The sequence below is a fragment of the Echinops telfairi genome, unplaced genomic scaffold (genome assembly GCF_000313985.2).
Source record: "Echinops telfairi isolate 266 unplaced genomic scaffold, ASM31398v2 ScPeMD7_3533;HRSCAF=4204_0, whole genome shotgun sequence".
Taxonomy (NCBI): Eukaryota; Metazoa; Chordata; class Mammalia; order Afrosoricida; family Tenrecidae; genus Echinops; species Echinops telfairi.
In genome coordinates this window covers 48,544,398-48,559,734 of record NW_022107431.1, presented here as the reverse complement: position 1 = coordinate 48,559,734, position 15,337 = coordinate 48,544,398, and the positions used below count along the sequence as shown (strand labels likewise).

The following is a 15,337-nucleotide window of genomic DNA, read 5'->3' as shown; positions in this document are numbered from 1 at the left end:
TGGATTTTACAGCGAGCAAGGGTTGGTTCGAAAAGTTCCAGAAGAGGTATCAGATTTACAAATAAGGAATCCTACTTTGCGGAATTTCATTTATCACGGTAGGGTCTAGAACCGATTAACCGCGATAAATGAGGGTTCACTGTAAAGCTTTTTCTTATACACATGTGAGTGTCTATGAATTTGTTTCTCTAGTCAACCCAGAATGACACAGCTCTGCTAGTGCCCTGGACCTTTATTATGGTCTCTGCAAAGCTGATCAGAAGGACATAAACCAGCATGTGTTTGCTTTATAATACACAGTCCAATTTAGATTTATAGAATATCTAAAGGAAACAATCTTTTAAATGTCAAGTCTCAGTTGAGAGATAAATTCAACCTAGCTGTATTCTTAATAATATATGTGAATAATGCAGGCAGGAAGAGTTAATATGAAATGACACAAACAGTGGCAGTGGCTGCTATAGTGGCACATTGGGCTGCTGACCAAAAGGTCAGTAGTTTGAAACCACCAGCCGCTCCTTGGGAGAAAGATGAAGCTTTCTACTCCAGAAAAGAACTATAGTCTCAGAAACTCACAGGAGCAGTTCTACTCTGTCCTGTAGGATTGCTGTGAGTCAGAATCGACTCAACGGCAGTAAGAGAAAATCCCAGCTATAGATAAGAGTAACTGATAAACATTGGTAATTGGTAATATTAAAAATCACACGCACTAACTTTTGAAAAATTAGATTTCATTATCAAAAGGAAAAATTGAAAATGGCTAAAAATGGCACGTATTGAAATGTTATTTTAACATTCTCCCCAAATTGATGGAAACAATACAAAACAAAAACAGTGAGACACAGGAATATGTAGTAAAGGAAATGGCAAATCCAAAAGCCCTTCTTGAGGTGGGAGCCTAGTGACACATGACAGGAGCCAAATGAAGGTCAAGGTAGCAGAATCCAGCCAGGGAAGGGAAAGTGGTAGTGGACGCTAGATCATGGAGGTCATATAAGGACCCGAGCTTTTTCTCTGAGTGGGATAGGAAGAAACCTGATTGCTATGAGTCCAGGAGAAGTTTGGTTTGATTGACGTTTTATAAAGACCATTCTCGGTACTGTCTGAAGAATAGACTGTGTGGGGTGGGGCAGGGAGGCAGAAGCAAGAAAATCAATTAGAAGGTTATTGCAAGAAATCCATGGCTGTTGGCTTTGACACAGAGAGGCCCCCGTGTGTCAGAGTAGAACTGTGCTCCATACGCTATCCAGGCTTGCTTTTCTTCTTGGGGGCTCTGGGTAGCCTCTCGCCTTCAACCTTTAAGTGGACAACTGAGCACCTTCACTACCAGGAACTCTGATTATGGTAACACACCAGGGAAACGGTGGTGGTGGGGACCAGGGTGGTGACTGAGAGAGTGACGGATTCTTTACTTGTCTTGAAGTTTTATTGATGGTCACTTGGATGTGGTGTGTGCATCTAATCTGCTCGGGGTTGTGTTTCCGGGAGGGACTTTCCCAACACACATAATAGCATCAGCAACAGTCCGAGAAGTGGGATAGCAAGGCCAGGGTTCGAGTCTAGCTCTGAAGTGACTGGGAGAATAGCCTTCTGAGTGGCACAGGGGACCCAGACGGAGGCAGGCACGGTATAGCTGCCCCAATGCGAATGCTCTCGCTGGAATTGAACTAGGAAAATGCCCAGGAGAAGGCCCTTGAAAATGCTCTCAGGAATCTGAAAGATATGGAGAAAACCAGGTCTGTGAAAGGAGAGGAGTTGCCTGATAATGGGAAATTAAGCCTGGCAATCTGCTTCCCACGAAAGCCCCAAACTTTTCCAAAGAAAGGAAGAAACCCAGTGGGTCACAAGAGTCTAATCAATGACCAGGCATGGGGTTGGCAAAAGACCAGCTGACATTTCGTTTTGTGTGTGTGTTTGAATGGGGTCTCCATGAGTCAGAGGTGAATGGGATGGCGGGCAACAACCACAAATCAATAAAGCTACGTGTGAGTTCCAGAGGGTTTTTCTTGTAGTACGTTATTTTACTCTGTGGGTTAAAAGGGGGTCTCTTTTGCAGTGGGAGACTAGACACAGCCGAGGAATAAACTCAGCATTTGATCATGCTGCAGAGCTCCGGACATTTTACATGTTGGGTTAAATTAGGTCAGTTATGCGAAGGTCAGACCCCAGGTTAAGAAAACATGGGGCTCTAAGACATAGGATTGGGGCACTTCAATGAGTGCCTCCAGAAATGTGGCTTTGTAGCTTCCTCCAAACCCTCAGGACCTGCAGAGATATCTTCCCTCCAAATAATAGAAGAGGCCTCACCTACACCAAGGTATCCCTAACTCCTCCACTGAGTGTCACATTGAGAACCAGTGTGCAACCCCATCACAAGTTGACTGGGCATATGCTTGGTCTGAAAGAGAAGGAAAGAAATTACATCTCAAAGAAGTTCCAAAACTTAGCTAGCATGTACATGAGTAATGCTGGGATTCCCTTTTGAAGGTGCTTGATCAAGGGGATGAGAATGTAAGACAGGATAAGCAAGAAGTCATTCACTTGATGGTACTTTCTTGGGATATGATATTGAACATATCAAGGAGATGGGCTCAACCTCCCGACACGAGGAATGGCCTTGGAAGGCTGGAGAAAGCGAAGGCCCAAGGTGAGTTTCCCGGGCAGATAGTAGAGGAAGAAGTAAAAGAGGATGAGGGAAGCGGGGCTGTTGGGAAGAACACAATAAGGTGAGGTCAGATCAACCAGAGGACATGCCATTCACCAAACCCACCAAGAATGCCCTCGTGAAAGGGCACCAGCATGGCGCAGACATCTCACAGAGGCAGCCTCTGCAGGCCACGGATGATGGCAGGAGAGGTGGTCACAGCTGGACAGGCACAACCATGATGAGTCCCTTTCCAATATCGAGGCTAGATATTTGTACTTGTCCACCGGAAACCACCATGGTGATGGGCAAGCACCCCAAAAGCTTGGCCATAAGAAGTTGTGAGGACAATTAATAACACCATGTTGTTTACAAAGCAAAACTGATGAGCAACCAGGGCTTAGCATCTATAATCAGAAGAAGGAAAAAGCTGATGAACAGGAGGCTGATAGTTACGCCAATCAGAATCATGATGCTTGATCCCAATTCCCAGATGAGTTGGTTTTTAAATCCACAACTCTTTGGCAGAAGATGTGACCAGGTCCTTGGCAAACATTGTTGTAGATAAGTACTGTAATTCTTCTTCCACCATTCTCAAAGAGAAATAAGGATATTTACTCTGACAACTGTACCCTGGGGAAAGGGGAATTACCAGGTATTTCTGATTAGACATAGGATTTAAGTTGACATTGGTATCCCGAAATTTAAATAGTCATTGAAAACACCCCCTTTTAGAGTGGTGCTTGTGAGACTAGGTATTACATGGCTAAAGCCCAGCCTACAAGATGTTCACTGAGTCCACAGCTCAGTAGTCATTTTCCCATTCCATAAAATTCCCTAAAATATCCACAAAGATAGCGATTGAAATAACCCCCTCAATGGTTTGTGGAATAAAAGACATACTGTGGAAGGCCAAGTGGAAACCTCCAAAACGGCTCCCCATGTGCTTCCTCACCCAAAATAGTAAATTCAAAGTAATATTGCAACTCAGGGGATGCCAGAGATTCACGCCACCATTAAAGATCTAACAGAGTTTCACCATGTCTTCATTTAACTCTCCACTATAAAAATAGGTCCGACATGCCTGCACCCGCCGATCTTCTTTATCAATCCTGCCACCGGCTGTCCCTCCCACGACATTCTGTCCTTCTCTACTGTGTTTGATAACATTGCAATGACTTGCTCGCGGTTATGGAGTTGATTAGAAAACAGGTTACTATTTGGGAACAGAAATGTTCTAGAGACAGTTTGGTCAGGCTAGCCTCTTCTCAGCTGTGCCCATGGTAGACCTCCCTCTATTCTTGACCTCTCAGCCACACAGCCTTGTGACCTCTGCCCTACTTGGGCACTGCTACAAAGCTCTTGTGTGTGATCAATAAATGCCCCAAAGGCACCGCAGCCCAAGCCCCAAAGTGCTTAACTCCAGCTCCTATCTCCCCCAATTAACTACCTGGTGGCACCCCACTCCACAAATGAGCGTCCTTTTCAAGTCACTCCGTTTCACTGGCCCCATGAGTCCAGGAACCCTCCAATTATTTCTTGGTTTGCTGCTGCTGCTGTTCCCCTGCTACTCCCTCTGGTGTCACAGCATTCTGCCCCTGGATCTAGAAGGTTCAAGGCACAGGGTCTCAGGGTCTAGGGAGGACATGCTCCACTCTTGGCTTTCATTCTTGATGGTAATGTAATCTCCTTTTCTGCTGACAAGATGGCAAAATCACATCAAACCCTGTTAATAGTCACTCACAACTGAATCCTATTGGCATCTTACCCCTTCCTTACCTAGACCATCAGGACAACAGTCAGTCCTGTGGTGAGAATTAACCAAAATTATGGTGAGAAGAACCCCATGAAGTAATTTACTGCTCTGCACCCAGTCTGGCCCCTACAGAAACTGGATGGATCCTTTGGAATGAATGATGGTAAAATTCCATACATGGAAGCAAATAGTAGCCCAAATTTCAGAGTGTATTCCCAATATGGTCTTGTTGCTAGAACAAGTACACAGTATGTGTAGGTGTCTTGGTATCTGCTTCTCAGAGGATCCAAACTGACTCATCATCCTACTGAAGAGTCTATTGAGAATTGCTCCTTTGGCTTATGGAGCTCAGTGAGGGCCTTGGCATGACCTGTTTCTGTGAGGGGCAGGAACAGGGGTGCTTATTTAGAGTGAGTGCAAGAGAAAATGGAAGAGTAAGTGGAGAGAGCAAGAAGCGGTCTCTTATGATTATGAAGCATTTTACTGTTTAAATGTAACAGCAAAATAGAGTAGTAATTGGGGTAATGGAGCCAGAGGACAGTGTGTTTAAAGACTGGACATATTAGCGCCTGTTTGACAGTTAAGAGAATGATCTAGTCAAGGAGGAAGATGAGGGGGTAATCACCGAAGGGATGGTCTTGCAGAAGCCAGAGACTGTGTGAGCTGCCATAAGAAAGGAAGGTAGCTGGCACTGAAGCAGCTTCTGCAAGTGACACAACTTCTTCTAGCAGGAGGATTTTCTTTATCGAAGCAAACTTCTAGACTGTTGTATTTTTAAGAAAATCTTGTACTCCAAGCCTTAGATCAACCTGTATTTTAAACTTTCCTTTGCACAAAATTTAAAAATAATAAATAAATGTCATGATTTGTGCTTTTCACGCAATAGATGTTGCCGTTCCAATACACTTCATACTCTAAATTGAGAGTCAAATGGATTGTGACAACCTCTTAACCATAAGCGTGTGTCAGAGTGGGGTACCAAATAATAACATCGACAGGAGCCCTGGTGGATTACACGTTGGTCTGCCAACCACAAGGCCAGCAGTTTGAAACCAACAGCCGCTCCTCAGGAGACAGGGGAGGCTTTTCTACTCCTGTAAAGAGTTACAGTCTCGGGAGCCCACAGGGGCAGTTCTACTGTGTCCTAGAGCATCACTAAGAGTCAGAATAGATGCGATGGCAGTGAGTTTTGCTTTTGTTTTTCTTTTTTAAGCGGCATTGACCTAAGATGCTAAGAGTACTGGCAGGAGTGAGAGCACTCGCTGCTTTATGAATGGAGAAATTGCTTCTGCTTTGTGGAGGGGGATTTTAGTTAGACTTTGAAGAGCAAGTTTCATTTGGATAAGAAGGCAATGTCATCAAAAGTTTCTTTTTAATGCAGTGGGAGCTAGAAATTTGCAAGGGACCAGTTATGGAAAATGAGAGAAAGCATTATAGACTGCTCTAACTCAGGGAAGCAGCAACCCAGAATTGGGCTGAGCTCTAATTTCTAGAGCTCAGCTGACATCTTGTCTGATGGTGAACTTGCTGGGTTATGAGTATCGGATGTAGACATACAGGACAGAGGTGCAAAAGAATTAGATCAGGACATTAAAAGCGAACATCTGAAGTATTTTCTGCCATGCCACTTAGAACCTCTCTGTTTACAACAAGGGGAGGTAAAATAAAGGCCTCTTAAATAAACTATGTACTCAGAAACCATTCACCCTGAAATAAAACAGGGAGAACATGTGGGCAGAAGCTATACTGTTAAACTTTATTCAGTGTCTTGCACTTGCTGTTTTCCGTCACATGGGAAGATTCGGTCTTGTCTATAGTTTGGATCTCCTTTTCCAAAGACCCTAAGTCTAACTTAACTGAAAGCATGAGGACCACTCTGACTGCACGATGTTGTCTTTCCCTTTTCAATGTCAATACAGTTCATATCTCAAGCAAAAGGGGGAATTGGTAATACCCAGGGTAAGGATTTTGAATTTTTAGTCCTATTTATTAAACATCCCTTAATTCCTGAACCCTATTCCTGAAACATCAAATACCAAACATTGCGAGTTTCAATGAACTACTAAGAGTCGTAATCATTTGCTAACCAGTTTGGAACTGTAAGTAGAACCTTGTGAATGGTTTTATTTCTCACCATTCCAATTATATGCAACTTCATGTTTTTGTTGTTACTATTCTTGTTCCCCACCTCCGGGTATGGGTCTGACACTTCCCAAATCCTGTCTTGCTCCTTTGAAAAAGCAGGAGTGAAGAATGTGTTTTTAAAAGGAGTCTTTGAACAAGGAGGAACAAATATCATAAGCTCTCTTCTCTGTTTCTACCAAAATCTGTCTGTCAAAACGGCCTCCTCTGGGGTTCTGAGGGTGGGTGAAACTGCCTGAGGGAACAATGGGATTTCACACCTCCACAGAACAAAGTAGAGTCTTCAGCCATACAGAAATTCCAGACACTGCTTCTGCTATTATCAGGACACGCCATTAAAAAGCAGGTACAGGTGAAAAAGAGAGCCACATGCTAGAAGAGGGATGGATTGTGCAAGGAGCAAAAGGGACCAGGACAAAAAGAAACAGGATTGTCTGTAGTAAAAATAAACTTCAGCAAGAGCAAAAATATATTTTACTTTACTTTCCATTCTATGTCTAGATAATACCGCTATTGTCAGAGGGCCAAATAATAGAGTTGCCCAGAATAAGGTCAAGGCTATAGTAATAGAATTAGAAGGACAATAAACAAGCCCATGACATTCTCATCCATTATAATTCTTGTTCCTAACATCTGTTGACCTACCATTGTAAGGCTGTTGATTTCATTTTGATGAGTGAAAGATGATTATTATTTGAAGTATTTGTTAAAAAGCTTCCAAAGTATAAAACACATAGACTTTTTCCCCAGTTGCAAATATGTGATGGGACTTGTATGAAAAGATCCTGGAATTTTTTCACAGACGTTTTGAAGTCCCCTCATTTGTAGAGATTCAACTATGCCCAAGAAAAAAATGAACATAATCTAGATCTCTAGCATCATGCCAATATTGATTACGAATAAAAAAAAAAAAAACCAACTCTATTTTTAGTTCTGTTTTCTAACATTTACTTTATCTTTAACCTAAACATCTAATATGTAACAATAATTATATATTTGTCAACTGTGAGTTTTGGATAGAAAAGAAGTAATGAAATCTGGCTAGACCAGAGGATGTACACTGGTACAGATAGGAACTGGAAATGCAGGGAATCCAGGGCGGATGATCCCTTCAGGACCAGTGGTCAGAGTGGCGATACTGGGAGTGTAGAGAGAGAGTGGGTTGGAGAGGGGGAACCAATTACAAGGATCTACATGTGACTTCCTCCCTGGGGGACGGACAACAGAAAAGTGGGTGAAGGGAGACGTCGGACAGGGCAAGATATGACAAAATAATAATTTATAAATTATCACGGGTTCATGAGGGAGAGGGGAGTGGGGAGGGAGGGGGAAAAGGAGGAGCTGATGCCAGGGGCTTAAGTGGAGAGCAAATGTTTTGAGAATAATGAGGGCAACGAATGTACAAATGTGCTTTACACAATTGATGTATGTATGAATTGCGATAGTTGTATGAGCCCCTAATAAAACTATTAAAAATAAAATAAAATGTACACATGAAAATAAAAGAAAAAGAAAAGAAGTAATGATAGGAGAAACAGATAGTTTGAGCAAAATAGCTTCAGCCATTTGAAAACTTTGGGAGCTGAAAAGAACAGCAGTTCACTAGGAGACTCAAGAATTCAGGGAGGAACTGGGAGCTATGAGTGGCTCTTTCTAGATGAAATAAAGGAATCCCAGTAAGGTAGGGAGATGTTGCAAGTTGTAAGTTTTTGGAGGACCTGTTTTATAGGAGCACATCAGTAAATCCTACGAAATGCTGGCATTTGGAGCAGATGGGATCCAGCATGGTGGAGAGGCACTTGGATCTTTCTCTGACTGGTTGCAACTTGGTTTTTCAAGTGAACAATGCCAATTGAAGGGGTAGGATGTTTTACCATAGACATACTCATTTCTCTAGGAAACTAAATATATCGTTTTTCTTCAATGTGAAACATCAGTTCTTCAGCAACATCTTTTGCTCCTTTTCTCTAAAGGCATCTTTGGAGAGCTTGTTGGCAGGAGCTTGAATGAGCAGCAGGAGCCCTGCCCCCATCAGAGCGGCCCGCTCTGGAGACCGTGTGTGTGCCCCACACAACTGGGAGCCGTTTGTTCTCCGTGGCAGCCTTGCCTTTTTAGGTGACGAGGGTCGCTCTCTGTTTAGGGTAATATGATTGACAACTTGACTCCAGTTCCAATTAGCACCGTATAATTTATTAGTTTCTGCTTTCAGATTATGAGTTAACTTCACAAATATTTTAACCACGGAAACATCAGCTATCAAGTGTCTCTTCCATGATCCAGCTCTCTGGGGCCAGAGTTAAATAGAAGGAAAGGGCAGTCCAGTTGGTCTGTCGAGAGAGAATCATCATTGGTGTCTGTGCCTGTCTGAGGGCACACTGAGTCTCTGCAGGCCTGCATCTGTGTGTGTGGGTATGTGTGTGTGTGTGTGTGTGTGTGTGTGTACTTATACTTGTGGATTAATATTCTCTTGTGTCGATACAGTGGTAGTATAGATAGAGCCTTATTTATTTATGGAAGATGAAGGAGAGTGGGGGTGCAGGAAATGTCGGGTATATGTTCACTTACCTCTGGTACTTGTGAAAATGATCAAACCTTCAGTTACACAGAAACAGCCACTGGAATAATGATACTGCCCCTGGGACGTTTATTCATTGCTTCTGGGTTTTAGGAATTTATAATAAATCTCCCAAATCGAATGAGGATGACTGGCATATGCGAAGACTTTGAAAAGCACAGCCCAAATGAGAATAGCTTGCATGCAAATTTTTGACTAACAGTTGAAGCACATGTATAAAGGATCCTTAGGTGTTTCCATTTCAGTCATTTCCCACATTTTCCGAAGGATCTTTCCACAGTTCTTCCACGCTTTTCACATCGAAGCCTACTGAAGTACCTTAACAAATGAAATGTACGGATAGTGAGTTTGATATGGACAGTGGTCATTTATTTATTAAATCTCCTCCATCTCTAAGGGAACCAATCACTAAGTGCCTACACAAAAATAAATAAGTCAATGAATAAATAAATTAAATAAAAGGCATCTTCATTCCTTTTACTAGGCACATGGAGAGGGGCATACACTTAACCACAAAGCTTATGGGTGGAAGCAAAGTAGACGTTAAAGATCCCCCAGATTCTGGAGGACACAGAAAAGACAGTCCCTCCCCAGAAAGAAGGGGGAGAGAGAAGAGTTCAGTCTGAGTCTGAATCCCAACACCCCGCCATGCAGGCCTGAATCCATCTGAAGTCACTGCTAGATTTCGCCATGCATTGAAATAAAACTTCAAAGGGAAAGTGAGATGGGATGGCAGCTTCTTCTCAAGTGAAGGCGTGGAACAGATAGAGTTCCCTGTGGTTGGGCAGCCGAGTTCTCAGCCAGAGGGCAATCGGCAAAAGGATTACTCGGTGGCGGAGAGCTGTCTCTCCCCTTTTCATCACCTTCCCCTCGGCTGAGGCCAAGTGCAAAAGGAAAGCTGAAGTCTGCGGTTTCACTAATATTAGCAAGGCAGGTCTAGGAGTCTACACCTCGCGAGGCATGGTGAGCCTAAAGAACGGCAGTTAGGGAGGGCTATGGATCGCCCAGGTTGCTGGGATGCTCTCACTACACAGACCGTGTTGTTACAGGTGCAGATTGGACGTGCATCTCCACTTGAGAAGGGCATAACAGAGAAGGAAATGCTTTGCTTCACGAGTCCTCTGTGCCAGGCCATTGGAGCCCAGCTGGCCAGTCTGCACCGTGTGTTCAGAACTGCCCCAAAGGCTAGTTCCAGTGAATGAGTCTCCTCGCTAACAACCTGATATTCAGGTCCGATGGAGCTCCGGAGAGAGGTTGCAATAATCAGAACCTCGTGGCTGGGAAAATGTTCCTCGTGAGTTCTGACCATAGATCTTGTGAACGCTAGCATAGGTGGGGCCTAGGACACAGCCTCTTCGAGGGTGGGGTGGAGTGGGCTGGGGATTTTAGGATGTTTACCAAAGCGGTCACTGCCATGTGTTTCCCCTGAAGCAGCACATTCAGTGGCAAATGCTGGGTAACTCACAGGGAACTTCATGCATGTTATTTATGCTCGTATATACCGGGGATTCATGCCAGTGGAACATGGATTAAAAAAATCCACAGAGAGGTCCAAAGTTAATTTTAGCAATTGCTGCAATGTCCAAACTTCAGGCTAGCTCCTACGTGACTTGACTGGGTGAGGTTCAGTGTGAAGAACCTGAGAGCGGTGGAGGCTGTTAAAATATTTAAATGAATTAAGGAGACAATAATGATTCTCTCCGAGAGCATGTAAATCTCTCTCTGGCTGGATAAGGTACCAAACCGGTTGCCATGGTGTCAATTCTGACTCAGAGTGACCTTAGGCAGAGTCGAACTGTCCCATAGGGTTTCCAGGGTTGTAAGTCTCTATGGAAACAGATGGTCTCTTCTTTCTCCCATCAAGTAGCCCGTGGGTTTGAACTGCCAATCTTTTGGTTGGCAGCCGAGCTCTTAACCACAGAGCTTACCAGGGCTCATTCTGGATAGTTCACAGGGAGTGTCATTTGATAAAGAAGTTTGGACAATGCCCTATGATAGTTCCGTGGAGTCCTGGGATTCTGTGAAATTTGCAAAACATCCGGTTTCTGCCACCTTGCCTCTTTTCCTGTCCCCATTCAGCATTGTGCGGGAGCAAATAATCCCAAAGCTGAACAGCAGAGAGACAAGCTGGAGCCCAGCACACAGTTCCTGCCAGGACTGAGGGCAGTCTTTGCACTCAGGATGCATCTTGGCTTTCTCACTTCCAAGCTGTGTGACTGGGCACCGTGTCTCTTCTCTGTGCTCCTTGGGGTTCTGGTGGGGAAGAGGCGAAAACAAAACAGAAACACAAACCCATTGCCAGGGAGTTGATTCTGACTCATGGTGACTCCTTGTGTGACAAAATAGAATTGCTCCATCAAGCTTACATGAGTTAGCCTATAAGAAACACTCAGATCCGTGGCTGCTTCATGATGGATATTAAGCATTATTGTGATTATATTTAGTGTTATGTAATCAAAGTATACCTTCCATCTGAGCAAAATTAGTCTTGCTCTCATAACGTGGTGCATAACTACTTCCCAGGAAGCAAAACGGAAGGACAGGTGACTGCTCCAACTCATGCTCCAACTCTAGAGACCAGTAGCCAAGGTAAACCAGATTTTCCTCCCTCGTTACAACGAACGGCAAGATTTGGACTATGAATATTTTTGTGGTTCAACCATGTACACAAAATATCCTTGGGGTACTTTCGTGAAAGAATGTAACTGATGTCAGGAGAAAATAAAGAGAAAGCCTGGCAGTTTCTTATATACATTTCAAACTCATTTTTATCTAGGGCTCTTCGAGATCTCCAGAGTGTAGAATTCAGGAGGGAGCAATGATTCTCTCTTGGAGAACAGTATAAATCTCCATTGACGGATGAATCGCTTCTAACGCAGCGAATGCTAATAGGAAGCTCTTGATTGCTTGAGAGCATGAGCGATTGATCCAGGAAACCAAGAGAGGGTGTCTAATGTGAGGCAGAGAGGGGGTAACAGAGCTCAGAGCATTGCTGTCATTTTGGAAAAACAAAAGATGGCATTACCCGAACAATAAGGATACATGAAGGTGTGACGGCTAAGCCCCAGACTGGCTCATCCAAAGGTTGATGGTTCAAATCTACCCAGAAATTTTGTGGGAGAAAGACTTGGTCATTTGCTCCCATCAACACCACAACCTAGAAATAGCTATGAGAAAGCTCTATTCTAGTCCATGGACTCCCTGCGAGTCAAAACCAATTAGATGGCGCCTAACAACCCAACACTATTATCGTTAACAGATCATACTACTGGGAGTCATTCAACAAGAGAAAATGCGAAGATGTTTATTTTCTTCTTATGAGGCAACACGATGAGCTGAGCGGGTAGTAAGTAGACATCTTTGATGTTCTTTGCTTCTTCCCCATCACCTGCAGCTTTGCCCACAGTACAGGCCCTGCCCTGCTCTGACCCGGAAGTAACCGATCACCACGGGGAGGCAGAGAAATAGTGGAGGTACTGGTGACTCCGTGGCTGTTCCTTTTCCTTGTGGTGATGCCTAGGTCTTCTCCATGGACACACGTGGGGTCTCTTGTTGTTTTTTTATCCAGAGGCGGATCAAGGGGGCGACAGAATTTGTGGTGAGAAGGTAGAGAATGGTGTCGGCTTTCATCGTAAACTGTTGCTTGTAAAAAATATGATATTCACACACGCACACGCGCACACACACACACAAAATATATCCAGTGCAAGTGAAATTGTTGTGCCAAACACTGGGAAGTGCCACTTTGGTCGTTGTATTTCTGGAGTTTTAAACAGTTGTCTTAACAACAGCTGCATTTCAGTAAGACTCGGGCAGGTGGTTCCAGATAAGCCACTTGCCACTCACATGCAGACTGACGCTTCCATGTTCACAGTCCACGGGAAAAGTGTGTCTTTGTGTCTGGAGTGTGTGTTGTTGGGCAGGGCTAGGCATGAGGAGAGCTGGAGGCTTTTCCGGGAGGAAGAAAGAATTGCCTTCTTTTTACATCTCTACCACCGTTTTTGATGCAAATACATTTTCCTATCTGAGGATATTGACAGTAGTGTGATGATCACATTATACAACGAAATAAAATAATTAACATCAGCAATAAAAATTATTCACACCAGAAAGTCTTTTTTTTCCTTTCCCCCTTTCCAAGAAAGCTTATGATATCATATCACCTGACTAAGCAATCTCACCACAGATATTTCCAGTGATTTGGCCAAAACTCCTTCCATGTAATTCAGTGTCTCAGGGTGCGCTCTTTTGGCAGGAGTTATTTTTAGACCAACTATCAGGAGATATGTATTTTGGTTTTCAGAGGAAGTCTGAGGTCTCTGTCCTTCCCTCGGTCCTTATCCGTGAAGTGGGAGGCACCAAGGCTGAGCCTCGGGACTGGGAAAGCTCACTGTGGGTCAGCAGATCAGCTCAGGAGGGACGCCCCGCAGAGGGAATATCGCCGGGCTGCAAACCAAAATTAGAAGCGGTTGTTACAAACCAAATCCGTTTCAGTCCTGAGAGTCGGCAATCCCACTAGCAAGCCCTAGAGGGGATACGGTGGGCTGCGGACCACCAGAGCAGAGCTTTGTTTTTGTGCTGAGGTTGCCTACCTTAGGGAAAAATAAAACAGAGAGGTGGGTGGGGGAGAGAGAGAGAGAGAGAGAGAGAGAGAGAGAGAGAGAGAGAGAGAGAGGCTGGGTGGGTGGAGGGGGTGGTGAATGGAGGGTGCCTTGTAAAGCCCTCTGTTATTACACTGTGAATGTCACAGAATTCATCTCAAGGGCTGAATGAAAGTAAAAGTAAACAGAAATGTCAAGTCTTCCCCTGAGAGAACCAGTGGGCAAGGCTATAAGCATTTATTACATAGCTTTTTAAAATTTCCATTTGCTCTCAAATAAAGGGGAAAACTCCCTTCTGAATGCACTTATTGGATTCAACCCCTTATCTCAGAGCACAAACATCCTTAAGATCAAATCATTCGTAAGATTCACATTTGCATGAGCCTTATTTGCCAAACAGATATTGTTGTTGTGCGTTGCCGTTGCGGTGGCTCCAGCCCATAGCGACCCACAGACCCACCGGCTGCACAACAGAAGAGCACACTGCCCGTCCTGAAAACCGTCTGCGTGGCTTCTTCACAGACTCAGAGAGCTCTCTTTCCTTGAGAGACCACACGCTGTAGCAGGGGTTAAACCGCATGCCCAGCAGGTACCCTCCATCAGTGCTGTCCACTAGGAATACAATGGGAGCCACGAGATAATTCCAAATGTGTTTAGCAGTCACATTGAAAATAAAAAAGGCACTTTTTGTTGTTGAATATATTTCGATAGGCAAGGCATATAAAAATATGAATGACTGTCTTGCTGTTTTTGTAGACGTTTTCTGAAATCCTGTGTGTGCATACTTAACGGAACATCTCTGTTGGTGGCCCACACAGCAAGGGGGGCAGCCCTGGAATCTTTCCAGCAAATTCGATATTCACACAAACAGAAGAAAACAAAAACTAACCCCAAACGCCCGCTAATATCCACCAGCCAGGTCACGCCGGCTCTGTTTCATCCCGCAAGGCGAAGGCACCGCGTTGGTACCCCACCACCAAACAGACCCCCAGGCCGCAGGGGTCTCCCCGGAAACCTAAGGGGGTCTTGCACAAGCAGGAGGGACCAATCTTCCTTGTCTGCTTACCTGAGTCCACAGCGAGGCCCAGGCCCTGGGCCACGTCCCCCGCGGGGCTGGGGAAGGGTCCCCCGGGAGCGGCCCACGCGGCGCCGGCCGGCTCGCCTTTGGCCGAGAGCTCGCAGGGCGGGCTGCCTGGCGCGGGCGCCGGGCCGGGCGCGAGGCGGGCCGGGCGCCCCGAGGCGGCGGGCATCAGCAGCCCGTCGCGCGGGGCGAAATGCGGCGCGTAGACCTCGTGCACCGCGGCCGGCCGCGGGTAAGCAGCGGCTTGGGCGCCCAGGGTGCCGCTCAGCGCGTAGGGGTGGTGCGGGTGCGCGTGGTGCCAGGGCTCTGCGGCGCCCTGGTGCAGATGGCTGTGCAGCGCGGCCGGCGAGTAGGGGTCGGCGGTGGCGAAGGGCAGCTCCGAGTGCGCGGTGGCCAGCGCGCTGCCCAGGGGAGCGGGCACGGACGCCTGGTACGCGCTGTTCCAGAAGGAGGCGGGGAAGCTGCGCTGGCTCATCGGGAAGGAACCGTCTTCAGGCCGGAGGCCGGTGGAGAAGGAAAGGCAGAGAGAGAATGAAAG

General features: G+C 45.4%; 1 protein-coding gene across 2 annotated transcripts in view; it reads right to left on the bottom strand.

Annotated features, from left to right (window-relative positions):
- Nucleotides 1-13,522: 13,522 nt before the first annotated feature.
- Nucleotides 13,523-15,337, bottom strand: part of VGLL2 (vestigial like family member 2) — a 6,158-nt gene continuing 4,343 nt past the window's right edge. Inside the window, exons 3-4 of one of the 2 annotated variants that reach the window (XM_004702023.2) lie at nucleotides 14,785-15,288; nucleotides 13,523-13,563 (exon numbers count right to left, since the gene is read on the bottom strand). In XM_004702023.2, the coding sequence (XP_004702080.1) occupies nucleotides 13,523-13,563; nucleotides 14,785-15,288 (545 nt within the window). The remainder of the gene's footprint in view (nucleotides 13,564-14,784; nucleotides 15,289-15,337) is intronic. The other variant, XM_004702024.2, reaches the window with a different exon arrangement.